Consider the following 18234-nt stretch of genomic DNA (forward strand, 5'->3'; position numbering starts at 1 on the left):
ACCCAAGTCTGAAAGTTTGTTTTATTGTAAAATGTCAATTTTAATCAAGTTTGAAGACTATTATTCACTTAAATAGTTTAAATGAATACTACAGTGCCCCTTATCTCCAACTTAGGCAGCAACCACTTCCCTCCTTCCAAGCTCAAACATCAGGAGGTTAACCTCAGTTTCCCCCTTCCCTGCTGAAACAATCCCAGAGATCTGCCCAGCTACCAATTTCAGGTTTATTTAATGTCTTACCTTCACAAGTTCCTGTGACAGAATATACCTATGTTCACTCCCTACACACCTTTGTAATAATGTTTGTACAAAATATGCCTTGTGAGATATTTAAAAACTCATAATTTGCTGGTCAGTACTGTCCTGTTAAAATGTGTGTGGCAACATTGTATGTGAAGTTATAAGATTCCCCTGTAGGGTGTTAACAACACATGCTCCAAACTCCATAGCTCTGCCCAGGCACAAGTTGGGAAACATTTCTGTCCTAAACAAAGGAATGTGTACTTGCCTGAACTGCATTTAAGTAGTGAAGGGAAGACAAAGCAAGTTCAACAGGTGAAAAAAATTAGCAGGGAAAATCCTTCCACACAGAGACTCTTTGGCTCCTGGTTCTCAGCTGGAAATGTTTTTCAAGAGAGAGACAAACTATAACAAGGAGGGACAAACACCCATTGGCACCTTTATCTCTCTCTGTCCATCGCATTCAGTGCATCTGAAGAGACAAAGGAAGCAGCCATTTGATGCTAGGGGAGGGGTCCTGACCTAAAAAGTCTGGTTAGTGAGACTGCTGAAAGCACATGGTGAGAAAACTTTGCTTTGAATCAAATATAATTTGTTAAGTTAGGCACCAGTAAGCAGTTTATCTTTGTATTTCTTGTAACCTTTCTTACTTATATGCCTCATTACTAGTACTCACTTAAAATCTCTCTTTGTAGTTAATAAACTTGTTTTATTGTTTTATCTAATCCAGTGGGTTCAAGTTGAAGTGTCTGGGTAACTCCATTTGGGCTAACAAGTTGTGTGCATATTATTCCCTTAAAGGAATAACAGACAACATATTTGTATTGTCCAGGAGATGGCAGTGCCATACAGGACATACATTTCTGGGGGAAGATCCTCGACTGGGGAGGTTATTGAGGGTCACGCTACAGCATAACCAGGGCTGGCTGGCTGCAGCACACACAGGGATATAGCTGGGAGTGACTTACATGCTGGAGGCTGTTTGTGAGCAGTCCATACTCAAAGCTACAGCAGCAAGGCATTGTAAAGGGCAACCCAGGTTACAGGGCAGGGGTGACACAGCTGCTCTTTAGTCTGGATCGTACCCTGTTATTTTACATTTCCTCAATAATCTAACAAGTTTTTCTGTCTCCTCATAGCAAGGCACCTGACAATTCCTGCTGCCCTTTCCTCCACAGAAAAATCAAACCAGCTTCTCTACCTACTGCAAACACATGTCCAGTTCTCTCAGTTACCCAACTTGATTAATTTCTCCTGAAAAAAACTGGTTGTAAGCTTAAAACAGGAATCAAAGGGCTTGGCTACACTTGTGAGTTAGAGTGCATTAAAACAGCCCGGGCGCCCTAGCTCACTACTCGTCCACAATGGCAAGGTACATAGAGTGCTCTGACTCCAGGGCTAGAGCGCTCCTGGTACTCCACCTCGGTGAGAAGATTAACACTTGGGGCGCATTGGCTGAAACGTCCGGGCGTCAGTGTGAACGAGGTGTTGCATTACTGAGCTCTGATTAGCCTCTGGAAACATCCCGTAATCCCCTTAAGTCAAGTGGCCACTCTTGTCATTGTTTTGGAATCACTGCAGGCATGCCAATATGCCCTTTGAAAGCTCCGTTTCTGACAGCCAGCATGCTTATCTGCTCCAAGACAAAGCAACCACTTGTGGAATGCTGTGTGTGAGAAAGAGGTGCAGGGGGAGGGGGTCTGCTGCTGTCTGAACTTACAAGACACCATGCTAACATGCTCTCAGCCCCCCAAAAACCCACTCTCCCCCCCCACATACACACAACATACTCCTTGTCACACTCCACCCCACCCCCCTCATTTGAAAAGCACGTTGCAGCTACTTGCATGCTGGGATAGCTACCACGATGCACTGCTCTCTGTGGCCATTGCAAGAGCTGCTAATGTGGCCATGCCGGTGCGCTTGCAGCTGTCAGTGCGGATAGACTGCAGTGCTTTCCCTACTGCACTCTACGAAAGCTGGTTTAACTCAAAGTGCTCTACATCTGCAAGTGTAGCCATGCCCAAAGAGTAGTAATAAATGATCGGTTTTCACAATGGAGAGAGGTAAACAGCAGGGTCCTCCAAGGATCTGTAGTGTGACCTGTGCTGTTCAACATTTTCATTAATGATCTGGAAAAGGGAACGACCAGTGAGGTGGCAAAGTCTGCAGACAATCTAAATTATTCAAGATAGTTAAGTCCAAAGAGGACTGCAAAGAGTTAAATGGTGAACCGGGCAACAAAATGGCAGACAAAATTTAACACTGAGAAGTGCAAAGTAATGCACATTGGAAAAAATCCATACTATACATATATAATGACAGGTTCTAAATGAGTTCTAAAAGTAGTCTAGGAGTCACCGTGGATAGTTCTCAGTGCACAGCTATGGTCAAAAAGACTAACAGAATGTTAGGAACCATTAGGAAAGGGACAGAAAGTAATATAGAAAATGTCATAATGCTACTACATAAATCCATGGTGGACCCATGCATTGAATACTGTATCCAGGAAATAATTGAACTGGAAAAGGCTCAAAGAAGGGCAAAAAGGATCATCAAGAGTATGGAACAGTTTCCACGAGAGGAAAGGCAAGGCATGTTCATCTTAGAAAAGAGACAAGTGGGTATATAAAAGAGGTCTATAAAATCATGAATGGTGTGAGGGGAAAAAATTAATAGAGAAGTGTTATTTACCCACAACACACAAACCAGAAGTCACCCAAATAAATTATTAGGTAGAAGATTTAATACAAACAAGAGGAAGTAACTCATTGCCATGGGATACTGTGATGGCCAAAGTATATTAGGGTTCAAAAATAACTAGACAAGTTCATGGAGGATAAATCCATCAATGGCTATTAGTCAAGATGTTCAGGGATGTCATCCCATGCTCGGGGCAACCCTAAACCTCTGATTGCCAGAATCTGGGAGTGGAAGACCGAAGTGGATCACTCCAGCTGCCCTGTTCTGCACACTCCATTATAAGCTCTGGTACTAGCACTGCCAGAAACTGGATGCTGGGCTAGATGGACCACTGGTCTAATCCAGTATGACAGTTTTTATGTTCCTAATCAATTCCCCGACACCCTTACTTGCTCAAAAAATCTCTGTCCCAGGTGAACCTTCCTCTTATGCTCACTTCTTGGACTGAAGGTTCTTTACCTTTTTCATATGAGATGTATGGTTTTATGTGAGAGTTGGTGTAAAGCTCCAGAGTTCTCCTTTACTCTTCCCACTCCACATTACCCCTGTTACCCTCTTGTCAGGAGCAGAGTTTTGGGAATGAAGTCTCTAAAGCAATGGTTTTCAACCTGTGGTGCATGGGCAACTTTTTTGTGGTCTGCCAGTTTGTTACCCGAAAATTAATCTTACAAATCTTTGAGGCACTGTGACTGCTATTATGAGAATCTGTACCCTCATTTTCTTTTATGTCAAAGAAAGCAAACATTAAAACTTGTAACAGGCCCTCAGCAGGACAGGTGACCACCTTTTTTCCTTGAATTGTTAAACACCCCAACTCAGTTTATTATAGAGCCAGTGCCCTCCAAGAAGCTTGCAATGGTCCAGAACTGCTTACTAGACAGGTTGGAAGAGTACCCTCACCGTTTTCTCAATTTGAACCTTCACTACACTTAAATGATTTCCTATGGAAAATTAAGTGAAATGACATGATGAAGATGAAGGATCTATGACCCTTTGGTTCTTTCAAAGAGGAATTTAGTGAAAATTTTCCCTTGTAAGTTACTAATGATTAAAGAATTACAAATCCTTTTGTAAATGCTGAAAGTGGAAAATCTGTAGTTCTAACTAATAAAGAAGAGGATTTACTAGAACTACTGTAAGAAAATTCTTTGAAATAAATTATAAGCATGATATTTTGCATTTAAAGCCTACTTTATGAATGGAGTATCCAGGACTGTCAAAATAGAACTATGAAATACGTAACATTTTTGATAATGTATCTGTGTGAAAAGGGGTGCATTCAAATCAAAATATAGGTGCATGCCAGCCATCAAGATGGTTTTATTGCTCAACCTATCATCAATCACTCATAATATTTTGATGTTTGTTCTTATGAGATTCTCAAACATCCCACTAAAGACAAAACTTTGCAACTGACTGCACCAGACATCTTTCCTATTATTAGTGTTGCTGGATATTATAATAAGAGTAATTAAAGTAGACGCTACTTTTAAGGAGGCATCTACCAGACACTTAAATGTGAACTTCTGAAGAACAGGCAATCTAAGCAAAGATGTGGAACAGAAAATGAAACCGATGGAAAGAATATGGATGTTAAATAAGCCCTTGTACAGTGGTCTGAAAAGGCTTAAGTGATGCAACTTTATCAGTACCCTACAGAGCTCTGGAACTACATAGCAGTACAGCTGAGGATTATCATTTGTGATGTGTAAGACAGTACATTAAGTGGTTATTAAGTGTTTGGGGTAGTACACAATATTTTCCTAAGTAGCTCAATATCATCAAGAAGGCTGACAAGCACCATTTTTAAGTATACAAGCACTATATTTTTATCCCACAGAAGAACTGTAGTATCTTGTTATCATTAAAGCTGGAGGGAGAGAGAGACAAGGACAAGAAATGCCATTTTCTTGCTCCCAAAGGAAGCATGGGTGGAGGTCCTTTCTGTTGATTTTGAGTTCATTCTGTCCTTATTCCTATTCAGGCAGAATGTTGCACGTTATTATAGTGAAAAATAAATGCAGCTGGAGATGGCAAGTGCCAGAGCCCTTCAGACACTCAATCGCAGCAGAAACCGTAAAGACCCAATAGAGGATGTTGGTAGAAACATTCAAAATGCTGCTACAACACTTTAGACAAGTACTTCACTTTGGTTTGCCTCCATAGATGCCAATGAAAAAGTCAGATGGAGCTCTGTAAACAGTCCAAACAGTTCTTTGAGAACTGGACGTATACTACTTTCCTTCAGTTCATTTTAAAATAAGTTTAAGAGTTTGAATTTTCTCCAGGACAGTGGTCATGTCCAAATGCCTCATTCAAGTATCACAATGGCCCAGGAAACTCATAGCAATCATCTGGCAATGACAAGTTTGTTACGTTCACAGAATCATCAGGAGACATACACAAATGTTGACATCAGTAGAATCATGTATATCTCCCTTAGTATCCTACAGGCCATATTGATATTAAGAAGAGCTGATGCTTCTCAAACTAGGGGAGAAGATGGAGGAGGGATGGAGAGAGAACTTGCAGCCAGAACAGAAAGGAGAAGCAAACAGATGCAGGCATTTGAGGTGACCTTTTACAAAAGGCCATTTGCTCCCATGTGCAAAACTATATAGATCATTATCAAAGCACAGTGTGGGTCTCATTGGAGACATTCCCTTCCATCCTGGAAGGAGAAGAGCTATCGTTATAGGTGGAGGAGTCTCTGACATAAGAACTACCTAGGGCAATATCAAGGTCTTTCCCACTTGGTAGCTAACTCAACTCAGATAGCTCTTGGATACTAGCCTCAGCACAGAAAACTCTCCTGTCTGAATCAATATGAAAATACATGTCAGTAATCTCTACTGGAGAGGACATAACAGGAGTTGACCACTACTTGGATCTGGAGTGGTCACTGGACAGAGAGTTCACTGATCCACAGAAGTACTTCAAAAGTGATGCTGCCATCCATCTCCATCCTCTGAGTGAGAGTGATCACTTGATCATTGCCTGTTAGGTTCACTCCCTCTGGGGCACCTGGCATTGGCCACTGTTGGTAGACAGACACTGGGCTAGACGGACCTTTGGTCTGACCCGGTACAGCCGTTCTTATGCTTCTTGCAACCTCTACTAATGTTGCAGACAAGCATTCTTCCAGATGGTGTTGAAAAGTCAACAGAGCCATGACTCTTCCTTTTGCCTAAAGGGGAGGAAGAAGATTGTGATTTCTCTGTGATTCTATAGAGGAAAGCATCAGCCCATACTAATCAAATGGGTCCATGACACACAAACCTTGGGACTGCCACCAGTTCCTGTAGCCAAATGCCCGAGGGTTCAGTCAACACTGAAGACTTTGGCACTCAAGACAAGGTTGACTTGAGAACTGATCTAGAAGTTGATGTTCTGGACCTCTAGAGACACTCAGCTCTAAAGCAGGTGGATCCAATTGATTGGGCCTTCAATGATTCCTCTAAAAAGGAAGGCCAGTAGACATTTATAATCTTTATGAGCATGAGAAGATGCCACCACTGACTAAGCACTTAGCAAGAAAGTAATCCTCACCAAGACATAAGCAGCAGAAGAAATATTGTCCAGACATTTTACTGCCATCCAAGGCACACCTGTTAAAGCCTTTTTTGTCCAAGCAACTCTCGTTCAAAAAACAACAACAATGAACTGGTTCTATTTAATAGGGGTCTCCTGCAGGAGCAGCAGCTTCCCTTAAGAGTCACAAGCCCAAAAGTAGGTGGGTTTTTCTGAGGAAAACTGCATTTTCACCATCTCATAACTATTTTCAGAAGTTATAAGGATCATTTGGGGGGCATACTGCAATAAGCAGAACCTTACATTTCAAATTTGACAATAAAAATACCTACAGATACTGAAGACAATCTTTTGTGCACAGCATATGCTTTGCTAAGCTTCAGAAAAATGTGTTAAAAAATGACACCCAGGCAAAAATTGCCTTTCTATTTTAGCAAGAGCCTGGATGTGCTGTGCATGTATGTGCCATGTTAATTTTGGTGCCCAGAGCTATTCTAAATTAGTCCAAAATTCTAGACAAGCTCAGGAATAGTTTTGGGAAATGGATAATTCTCTTTATGTGTTGATCTTTGCCCAAAAATATTTCCTTGGCTTGATGGAATGAACAGGGCTGAGCCGGGAAGCCTTGAGCACTGCTCCCACCTCTTCCACAGAGTAGCTTTAATATTCCTTTACGATTCACAAAACTTATTTAGTAAGGCTTTTCACCACTCCATTAAGCTGTATGCAAATAATACTACTTCCCTCTGAGTAACTAAGACATACAAGTGAAGTGACTCACTCAAAGTCATGCAGAGAATCTGTTGTAGACCTGGTATTTGAGCCAAGACTTAATATCTATTAGATTAGACCAGAGAGCACATAAGTGAACTGCTTAAAATCTCTGGTTGAGATTTTGAAATCTGGCTAGGGGAGTTAGAAACAAATCTTCCATTAATTTTAATGGAAGATTTCCTCTGAGTGTTAATTAAATCTGTCAAATGGGATTAATGTTTACCCATTTTGTAAATAACTTAAAATACTGATGACAAAGCGCCCATTCGGGTGGTTCTCCATAATACTCCCACATCAATAAGCAGTTAAGCTATTTACAAAGTGCTACTCTTCACAGCCTCCAAATGCTTACCTACTAGCACTAAACAGGATATTTTTCTAAAAACACTGCTGTTCTGTTTTCCCATTAGCAGGGCCTGCTGTGAACTACTCATCTTCTCCACTTCTAACAAAGGGAAGAGACCTGTTTGCTGTGCATCAGAATGGTAGCCGTGTTAGTCTGTATCAGCAAAAACAACTAGGAGTCCTTGTGGAACCTTAGAGACTAACAAATTTATTTGGGCATACGCTTTCGTGGGCTAGAACCCACTTCATCAGATGAATGGCGTGGAAAATACAGGAGCAGGAATAAATACATGAAAAGATGGGAGTTGCCTTACCAAGTGTGAGGAACTCCCATCTTTTCATGTATTTATACCTGCTCCTGTATTTTCCACACCATGCATCTGATGGAGTGGGTTCTAGCCCATGAAAGCTTATGCCCAAATAAAATTGTTAGTCTCTAAGATGCCAAAAGGACTCCTCACTCTTTTAGCAGACAGGTATACACTCTTGGGCACGTGTCACAGTAAAAACCTCCTAAGGGAAGTTTAGGGAGTCGGAAGAGATGTAGAGGCTGGAGAATACAGACATACTGGTTTAGGGGCAGCTGCAATGTGTTTAAAATGGAGAAAGGTGTAAAGGGGCCTGCAAAGTACAGAGAGGAGGAAGACAGAGGAAGATAGTGGAGATAAAGGTAGACAGGATAGCTTGAGGGAAAGATTTAGAACCCATTTAAAATACATAATCCATCATGTTGTGGGAGAGAACTCATTTATAGCATGGTAACTTCCCTGACAATTAACCGTGGTCTTTTAGTATAGATACCTTAAACTGTGCTAGAGCCTTTGAACTTTTGCAGGATTGTAGCATAAGTGAAGAATATGGTTAAATCACAGTTCACAGCTGCCTATGCTTGTAAAACCAAACTATAATCAGTTTTGGGGAATGTATAAAATTGGGATCCCAACCCTGTAATTTTAAAGTGCAGATTTCAAAGAAGGGAGAGATAAACATCAATTGGTGGGAAAATTAAAAACAGAAGAAAATGTGAAGAGACGAAAGAAAGCAGAAAAAACAAGGAAGAAGCAAAGCTTATTGATTCGTATAAAATTAGATGTCAAAATGTTACAATACACACACACTGTATGATTGTTTTTTTAAATCACATCAGGGGACTTCAGGGACTCTGTTGCAGGAGGGTGCTTCAGAGACCGAGGCTAGTTCCTTTGTATGGAGATGAGGTAAACTTAATTTGATTTGGTTTGATTTCCACATTGTTGATGCTGGCTATATGAATACTTATATACAATTTTTAAAGAGTTCACTTGCATGTGTGAGAATGCAGACACATGTATTTGAACTTTTCAAGCATTTACACCTGTTCAGGCAGTTGATAACTGCTTCAAGTGTTAGTGCTTGCAAAGTATGCATCCAGGTATCAGCACTCAAATTTGAACACAAAAAAATGTGGCTGGATTAACTCCCCTTCAAGTATTACATCCTTGATACAAGTATGTGTGCCTGATAGTTACCTTAATACAGTATTCTAGCTACATACAAGTGGGAAATGACTAACACAGTCACAAAGACTGTGTTCTGGGGAACATCCTTGACAAAGGTGGAATTGAGCAAGGGGAAGGAGTCTTCCATGGGATTAGGCAACACAGTGAATACATGCAGCAGAGGAGAATCTGTACTTCCCAACGTCATTTACAGGAGGCAGAGTAGACAAGTGGCACTGGAAGGGGAAACGATAAAGTAGATGCTTCTCCTCTCATTCCCTTCTCCAGGACTAGTGAGAAACAGTGGAGAGAACTGTTAATCAAGCACAGGGATGCCACTTGGACTGGGGAAAGATTACCCTCTCAGTGCAAGCTGAGACAAGTGGTTACCCAACATACCTTTCTGTGGGGCTGGGGAAGGCAATGAGACTGGGCACTATGGCCGAATGCCCTCTCCCCAAAAAAACAGGGAACCAGATGCAATATCAGGCAGCACTGGGAGGAGGTAACAAGTATCACAAGAAGACTGCAGAAGTAGATTTCCATCTTTCCTTTAACCCTTCTGCAGGGTCAAGGCAAACTCAAGTTGTACCAAGGAAGAACAACCTTACCCAAGAGTCTCTCTATAAAGCCAGACAGAAAGAAGTGCTGGGAATCGAACTCAGACTCTTCCATCCCCCACCATTCCCAGCCATCCAGAGGAGCAGAATGGGGGAGTAAGGGAAAAAGATTTCCCACAACCCCTTGGCATCATCCACACCAGGCAGAAGTGGAAGCAGACCTCTTCCAGAGTACCCCTGCAGGACTCCAGGAAGCACAAGGAGGAGTCCCCCCATGGGACCTCAGGAGACACCTGGTAGTGGGATCCTCAGGGCACGGGAGAGAGATTTAACCCTCTGTGCTGGCATACATATGGTTTCACAGCTACATTACCAAATGACATTTCAATAGCTGTCCCCACTTCAATTTTGTTTAATAATACATCTTATTGTAAATATACTATGGCTTTCTTATACTTATCTCATGGAAAAGCATACATTTTATGGCAATTCTATGGAAAAATCAGTTTTCATTTTATTTTTTGTCTAGTTAGAAATATATACAACCTTTAAATCAGTGTTGAGTATAAATTCTACACACATTCATATGTCAAATTAAAGCAACAGCTTAGAAACATTTTAGAACACATCCAGTATTTGGATAAATATTTGAACTTCCTTAAGACAGTTTGAGTATAAGCCACAGGAAAAATACATATCAGATATATTTCTATGATAGCAATACCATCAGACAAGTAATCATTAAAAACATACATCAATACAATCCTAAGCAAGACCAATTATTTTCTTTTCATATATATATATATATTTTCTTTTCATATATATATATATATATATGAAAAGAAAATGTGTGTGTGTATATATATAAATAAAATAAGGACATAAAATATCCTGTTAAATGTAAATTACAAGGTTGCTGACCAAATTAAGATAAATATATAGAAAGTAAGACAGGTATTACAAGTTTAAGTCAAAAGAAACACTGGACTATTATGACAGGGAAATTATGTAAGAATTATAAAGGTGCTATGTGTGTATTGCTGCATTGGTACAAAAGAAATAAGAAATAAAAAGAAACTTGAGAAATAAACATGTGATTGTGTACCTACACTATCAGTGCATAAACATAATGGAACAGTGTTAAAGTTTGTGCATTTCATGAATCATGAGTCCTTAACTGTACAACATTATTTGCCTTTGGAAATAGTGTTTCCCATTTAATCAGTATTATATCATTAAGACAGACTGAGCTCACTATCATGAACCTCTTTTTAGATTTCTGTATTTTTACTTTTGAAATAATGTCAGACAGAAAAATTATACATACATTTATAATCCTAGGTGTAACCTATTTTTTCCTCAATTTTTTTTAAACAAGTAAATTATCTTACAAAGCTTAAACTTCAAGTTATAGTCACTATTTCTTTTTGCAAAGTTCTTACACCATAACAAAATCTGGTAAGTGCCAAGTAAAGATCTGAGGTACGTAGACAGCTAAAGGAACTACAGTAAAGGCAGTATAGTGTTGCTATAGTACTTGCTTTCTGCCAATCATTGCAGTTTCTTACTTTTCTCAAATAATAAAATACATCAGAAAGAAAAAAGTTAACAATATGTAAAGTTTTAAATACCTCATTATGAAATATAACCTACATTTATCTGCAGGCAGGCAAATACTGATAACCTTCAATACTTCTTTTTGATACCAAAGTGAAATCAAGCATCTATTTCTAGTCTATAATTCAATATATTATCAGCATACTTACTCTGCCATTACACGTCTGACATTATTTGCATACAAAGATGGGTTTTTCTTTTCCTCTTCTGAAGGTATATAAACAGGTAGGAACTGTACATAGAAAACTAAATTATAGCAAAGTATTTAACATTTAAAAATATTTGTATTACAGCATTACAGTGAAAAATAAAACAGAACTGCTTCTTATATTTATAGGACTGCAACAATAATATCAAGTTGAAAGCAATCAAAAATTAAATTGAGAAAATTAAATCTTCACACCCTGAGCGAAGAAAAGCCACATCAAATGCTATAGATGACCATACAGCTATGACTCTGTTTATTTCTACCTTACAGACACAGATTAAGTGATGTTTGATTTCCTCTTCTGAGTTGGGGGCAGGAAGATATTAACTGTTTTCCCAAACTCAATGATTCTCCATCTTCATTCTGTACACCATTTCATAAGAGAACATTTCTTTTATGGACCCTGCCCATACCTCTAATCTTTCAATCCCCCATTATCTGGTTCCTGGTTTGTTTGTTCCTGGCTGTGTGGATAACCAGGAAGAGCAGTGACCACACCAACAGTGGTAGTGATCCATACATTGTTTTGAGAACTTAGATGGTTCTAATTCATTAGGCATACTTACTGGTTTCATTATCTATTTTAGGATTATATACTGCTGTTTATCCTAACATCCAAACACCTTTCACATAAAACACATTAAGAATAGTGAAGATTTTAGTGGACATCATGGAGTTTCTGTTTTTTCTCCCTTTTTGGGTACTGTGACCGAAAGCACCACGTATACACATCCTCCTCACGACTGTAATAATCTTTGTACAAAAGATACCTTGTGAAAACTAACTCGCTGGCCAATAATATCATGGTGAAATGTATATAGGAACACATGTAAAGTTATGAATTCTCCTGGCTTGACGTTCTTAGCACATGTTCAAAACCATGCAGCCCTACCCAGGCAGAAGTTTTCTGAACAAAGAAATGTGTGTTGACCTCAATTTATATATACTGCATATACTCGTTCATTGCCCCATTCGTCTATAAGCTGACCCCCCAAAATGGATAGGTAAAAATAGCAAAAACTGTATGACCCTTTCATAAGCCAACCCTATATTTCAGGTGTTGGAAAACTTTGGCTCCCGGCCCGTCAGGGTGAGCTGCTGGTGGGTCGGGACGTTTTGTTTACTTGGAGCGTCTGCAGCCATGGAGCCCCTCAGCTCCCTGTGACTGTGGTTCACCATTCCTAGCCAATGGGAGCTGTGGGAAGTGGTGCACCACTTCCCGCAGCTCCCATTGGCTGAGAATGGCGAACCACAGCCACAGGGAGCTGAGGGGCTCCATGGCTGCCGACGCTCCAGGTAAACAAAATGACTATGTATTAGATATTCAATTCAAAGATTCCATAGAGTTCAAAATCATCAAATTTTGGTGTAGACCCATTTATAAGCCGACCCCCACTTTTGATGCGTCACTTTTTTACCAAAAATATTCGGCTTATGAACGAGTATATACGGTAAGTAGTAAAGACGGTCTGTGAGACAGCAGGCAGAGGAAATGGCATTTGCATTTCACCAAACACAAGTGAGAAGAAAGAGCATGGGAGCCTCCTTCACCACCAGACTCCATGTCAACTTCTTTACTGTTTGAATAAACTTTGCTTTGAGGGGTAACCCTCAGAAGAATCCACTTAAAAGATTAACTGGACTATACGAGAAAGTGACAGAAAACCCCAAACTCCCTCTCACTCTTTCATCTAAGAAAACAAAGGAACCAGCCCTTTGATTTTGGGGGGAGAGCCTGACTAAGAATTTGGTCAGCCATGTTGTTGGAAACATATGGTAAGGATTTTACCTTTAACCATATTTAGATTATTAAGTTTTAGCTATGAAAAAACATTTCATCTTTATTTTTCTTGTACCCCATTTCTGACTTTAATACCTGATACTGGAATTCACTTAGAATCCTATCTTCTTTTGTTAATAAATTAACATTTTTTAATCCAAACCAATCCAGTGCTGTGTTTAAACTGAACTGTTTGGGAATTCCAATTAAAGTGGCAAACTGTTGAAGGGCAACTGTTTATATCTGAACTATCCAGGAGTGGCCAAGTAGCAACCAAGGCTGGTGGAAGCCAGAGTGTGACTGGTGTGTTGCTGACAGGCTGCTGGACCAGGGTGGTAGCTATACACAGTCAGCGTGTGACCTGCATTATAATAGGTTTTCTGTGAATGTCTCAGGTTGGGTGCTACAACATCAAAGCATTGTGAGGCACCCAAGGTTGCAGGGCAGGTGGTGACAATCCCTCACCTATCTGAATTGCAACAGGTGTCTAATAATGAAAATTTAACAGCATGACAAAAGAGTATTAAAGTGCCTTATGAGAAAATGACTTGCTTGTCAGAGGTATACAATTTATGACCGAAGTATCTTGTAACACGTGCTCTGAAAGTATATCATCCGATTTCATTCTTGGGCTACCGGTGCAGTAAACCATAAATTTTCCTCACACAAAGTTTTTTGGGAATCTCTGTGGTACTGGTAGCTATAACCTACAGTTTTCTTACTATTCATTAGTACCTCTTCTCTTGCTAAAATTTTCTAAATCAATTCCTTTATCAGTGGAAAGCAATGGCTCCTAAATTTCAGTCAATTCAAACATACCAAAAAATCTAGATGTATGAATAACATTTCAACTTTTAAGAGAGTGGGAGGCCTGTGATATGCTGGGTCAACTTCTCAAATCCAATGAGGCTGCTGATATAATGTGTTACTAAAGCTGACTTAAGCCAGCAAAGGGACACAATGAGAAATTTATGGCAAGCAGAGTTAAGGACAATAAGGAGGTTGTATTTATTTATTTTAAACTATATCAAAAACAAAAAGAAATCTTAACAATGGTGTTGGTCCATTCCTACACAGACATAGTAGAATTGTCAATCATAATGCAGAGAAGTCAGAAGTGTTCAATAAATATTTCTGTTCTGTATGTGTGTCAGAAGCAGATGTATATAGCATATGAAGAAATATTTTTCATTGTAACAGTAATTCAGTCTGACATTAAACAGCAGCCACTAATAAGTTAGACACTTAAATCAGCAGGTCCAGCTAACTTGCACCCTAGAACTTTAGAAGAGTTGGCTGAGGAGCACTTTGGATCATTAATGTTGATGTTCAGTAACTATTGGAACACTGGGAAAATTCCAGGGGACTGAAAGAAAGCTAATAATGTGCCAATATTAAAAACGGGAAAGCAGGAAGATCTGGATAACTATAGGCCTGTCAGTCTGTTATTAATCCTAGGCCAGCAGTTCTCAAACTGTGGGTTGTGACCCCGTTTTAATGGGATCACCAGGGCTGGCATTAGACTTGCTGGGGCCAAAGCCCAAGCCCCGTCGAAGCCAAAGCCCACCACCCCAGGCTAAAGCCTGAGCCCTATCACCTGAGGCCGAAGCTCTTGGGGCAGTGGGGCTTGAGCTTTGACCCCCTCCTCCCAGGGTGGTGAGGCTCAGGCAGGCTCAGGCTTCAATCCCCCGTCCTGGGGTCATGTAGCAATTTTTGTTATCAAAAGGGGGTCATGGTGCAATTAAATTTGAGAACCCCTGTCCTAGGCAAAACAACAGAGCAGGTGATATGAGATTCAATTAATAAAGATTTAAAGGAGAAGAATATAATTAAATGCTAGTCACTATGAGTTTATAGAAACCAGATCTTTTCCAACTAACTTGGTATCTTTTTACAAGATGATAGGTTTGATTGATAAAAGGTAATATTGATGTAATATATTTAGACTTCTATAACGCATTTGACTTGGAACTATAAGACATCTTGATGAAGAAACTAGAATACAAAATCAACATGGCACATATAAAATGGGTTAAAAGCCAGCTAACTGACAAGTCTCTAAATGTTACTGTAAATGAGGAATCAGAGGACCCCACAGCAATTGGTTCTTGGCCCTACACTAAGGAAAGAAACAAAATCATCACTGATAAAGTTTGTAGATGACACAAAGATTAGTAGACTGGCAAATAATGAAGAGAGCAGGTCACTGATATAGAGTGACCTGGACCACTTGGTAAACAGGACACAGGCAAACAAGGTGTTTCAATATGGCCAAATGTAAGGTCATACATCTAGGAACAAAGAATGTAGGCCATAGTTACAAGAGGGGAGAGACTATCCTGGGAAGCAACAACTCTGAAAAGTCATAGTCAGGGGTCATAGTAGATAATCAGCTGAACATGAATTCACAGTGCAATGTGTGAAAGTAGAATGAATTATATTGTAAAAATAGAAAGGATTAAAGAAATGCTGTCTATACCTTTAAGCAAAATTGCTGGAATGCTGCAATCCAGGTGTCAGGAATACAGACATTAACATAGAACAATTGCACCATTTAAGGGGAATTGGTGAAGCATTAGCCTTAGATGGATAAGAGTTAGTAAGGAAGTAGGATATGCATGCTGTGCCCCAGGTGAATTTTACTGTTTTGCTCTCTTTGTCCCTTTGTTTAATTCCCGCTCTTTTATCTGTATAAATAAGACTGTTTGGGTCTTGCATGGCCACTCACATTATCTGGGTGTTATTGGCAGAGCGCTGTGCTAATAAAACAGAGTGGTCTGACAAATTGTGAGTCCTGATTCTAACAAGGGCTAATGCGAACTTTGGGTTTACAAATGGGAATACTGAGTAATGGTTGAAAGATTATTTTATATTTGTATTTGGCAATGGAGTGACCGTTACACAAATACTGTCTAGTTCTGGTGTCAACAGTTCAAGAAGGATTTTGAAAAATTGGAAAGGGTTCAGAGAAGAGCTGAAGAATGATTAAAAGATTGGAAAACATGCCTTAGAGTGATAGACTCAAGGAAGTCAATCTATTTAGCTTATCAAAGAGAAGGTTAACGGGTGAGTTGATCACAATCTATATGTTCCTTCTTGAGGAACAAATATTTGATAACAGAAGGCTCTTCAATATAGCAGACAAAGATATAACGAGAACCAATGGATGGAAGCTAAAGCCAGGAAAATTCAGACGAGAAATAAGGCTCACCTTTTTTAAAAAAAAACAAAAACAAAAAAACAGGGAAGGCAATTAATCAGTGGAACAGTTTTGTTAGCTCCAGTTTTCCACTGCTGGCAATTTTAAAATGAAGATTAGATGGTTTTGCAAAAGAAATACTCTAGTTCAATTACAGCTATCGGACTTGAAGCAGAAATTAATACAACCATGTCCTATGGCCTGAGTTATAGAAAAGGGCAGACCAGACAATCACAATCTGAATAAACAGGCCAGTATGAGGATGATCCTTTGGTAGCCCAGAGTTGATCTAGGGGGGTTTAATCTACAACCCCCTTATCCCTTCTGCCAGGGTAGCAAGGGAAGCAAGTGGTCAGACTGCTACCTCAGTCCTCCACTGTTTTCTGCCCCACATGGACATTGCAGCTCAGCATGATGAAAGTAGCCCAAGAGCCCTCAAACACACTGCAAGTTGATCAGAACATATAAATATTAACTGAAAATATCCTTTGCACTACCATCCCTCCTGGCTTGTGTTCTGTGCAGTTTAGCTGTAATGGAGAATCTGGTCTAGTATCTTTAGATAACAAGAATTACAACACCTTTACTTCCTCTAAAAGATATAAAAGATGCTGCAAACTAGGCATCAGATATGGAGGCCAAAGTGACGGGAAAATGCAGTATAAAAGCATATGAATCACCCAAAAACTGAAGTGAACAGACATGAGTATCTATGGGCATCACAGCTTTCACCATTGTATTGCCTGCATCAATGGGTATCCAACATCTTGGGCCAGGCCAGGCCTAGCCTATACCTGCTAAAGAAACTTTTTTGAACACTAACTTTTGCTGAAGACATTCCACATGACTAAATTATTTAGCTAAATAGGTCTGGTAGTCTGCAACAGAGTACTGTGACTCTTTACTAGCAAGACCTTTCACAGTGGTCTCAGTAACCACTATTAAGTTTGTGGGTGCTACGTACAGTAACTCCTCACTTAACGTTGTCGTTATGTTCTTCAAAAAGTTACTTTAAGCGAAACGATGTTAAGCAAACCCAATTTCCACATAAGAATCAATGTAAATGAGGGAGTTAGGTTCCAGGGAAATTTTTTTCGCCAGACAAAAGACTATACATACACACACAGTATAAGTTTTAAACAAACAATTTAATACTGTACACAGCAATGATGATTGTGAAGCTTGGTTGAGGTGGTGGAGTCAGAGGATGGGATATTTCCCAAGGAATGCCTTGCTGCTAAATGATGAATAAGCATTCGGCTGAGCCCTCAAGAGTTAACATGTTGTTAATGCAGCCTCACGCTCTACAAGGCAGCAAGAATTGAGGGTGAAGACAACATAGACACATGGCAGTGGCTGCAAACATTCCCTGCGGAAACTGAACGTGATGATAATCCCACACTATCCCAATGGAGCGCACCACTCCCTCAACTTTCCAAAGTACCAAAGAGTGCAGGTGAAAGAGACAGACACACACCGTGTGTGTGTGTGTGTGTGTGTGTGCACGTGCGCATGTGAGAGAGAGAGAGAGATGCGCATTGCCCCTTTAAGTATGTTGACTCCACCCTAAGTACACTGCCTTTTTAAGTAGATCAGCAAGTTGAGACAGCTGCTGCTGCCAGCAAGCTCCCTCCCTCCTGAACCCTGTCGGAGATGGGGTACAGGAGTAGGGGGCAGGAATGAGAGGAGGGGGACATCCTGACATCAGCACCCCTATTCCCCTACACAGCAAGCAGGAGGCTCCCAGGAGCAGCTCCAAGGCAGAGGGGCAGGAGCAGCACACGGCAGTAGGGGAAGGG

General features: G+C 40.1%; 1 protein-coding gene across 1 annotated transcript in view; it reads right to left on the reverse strand.

Moving 5' to 3' along the window:
- The window catches only part of LPCAT1 (lysophosphatidylcholine acyltransferase 1), a 166552-nt gene that overhangs the window by 87665 nt on the left and 60653 nt on the right, over positions 1–18234 (reverse strand). The window contains exon 9 of the mRNA XM_045002927.1: positions 11398–11480. Coding sequence (XP_044858862.1) covers positions 11398–11480 — 83 coding nt within the window. The remainder of the gene's footprint in view (positions 1–11397; positions 11481–18234) is intronic.

This window comes from Mauremys mutica, chromosome 2, assembly GCF_020497125.1.
Source record: "Mauremys mutica isolate MM-2020 ecotype Southern chromosome 2, ASM2049712v1, whole genome shotgun sequence".
Lineage (NCBI taxonomy): Eukaryota > Metazoa > Chordata > Testudines > Geoemydidae > Mauremys > Mauremys mutica.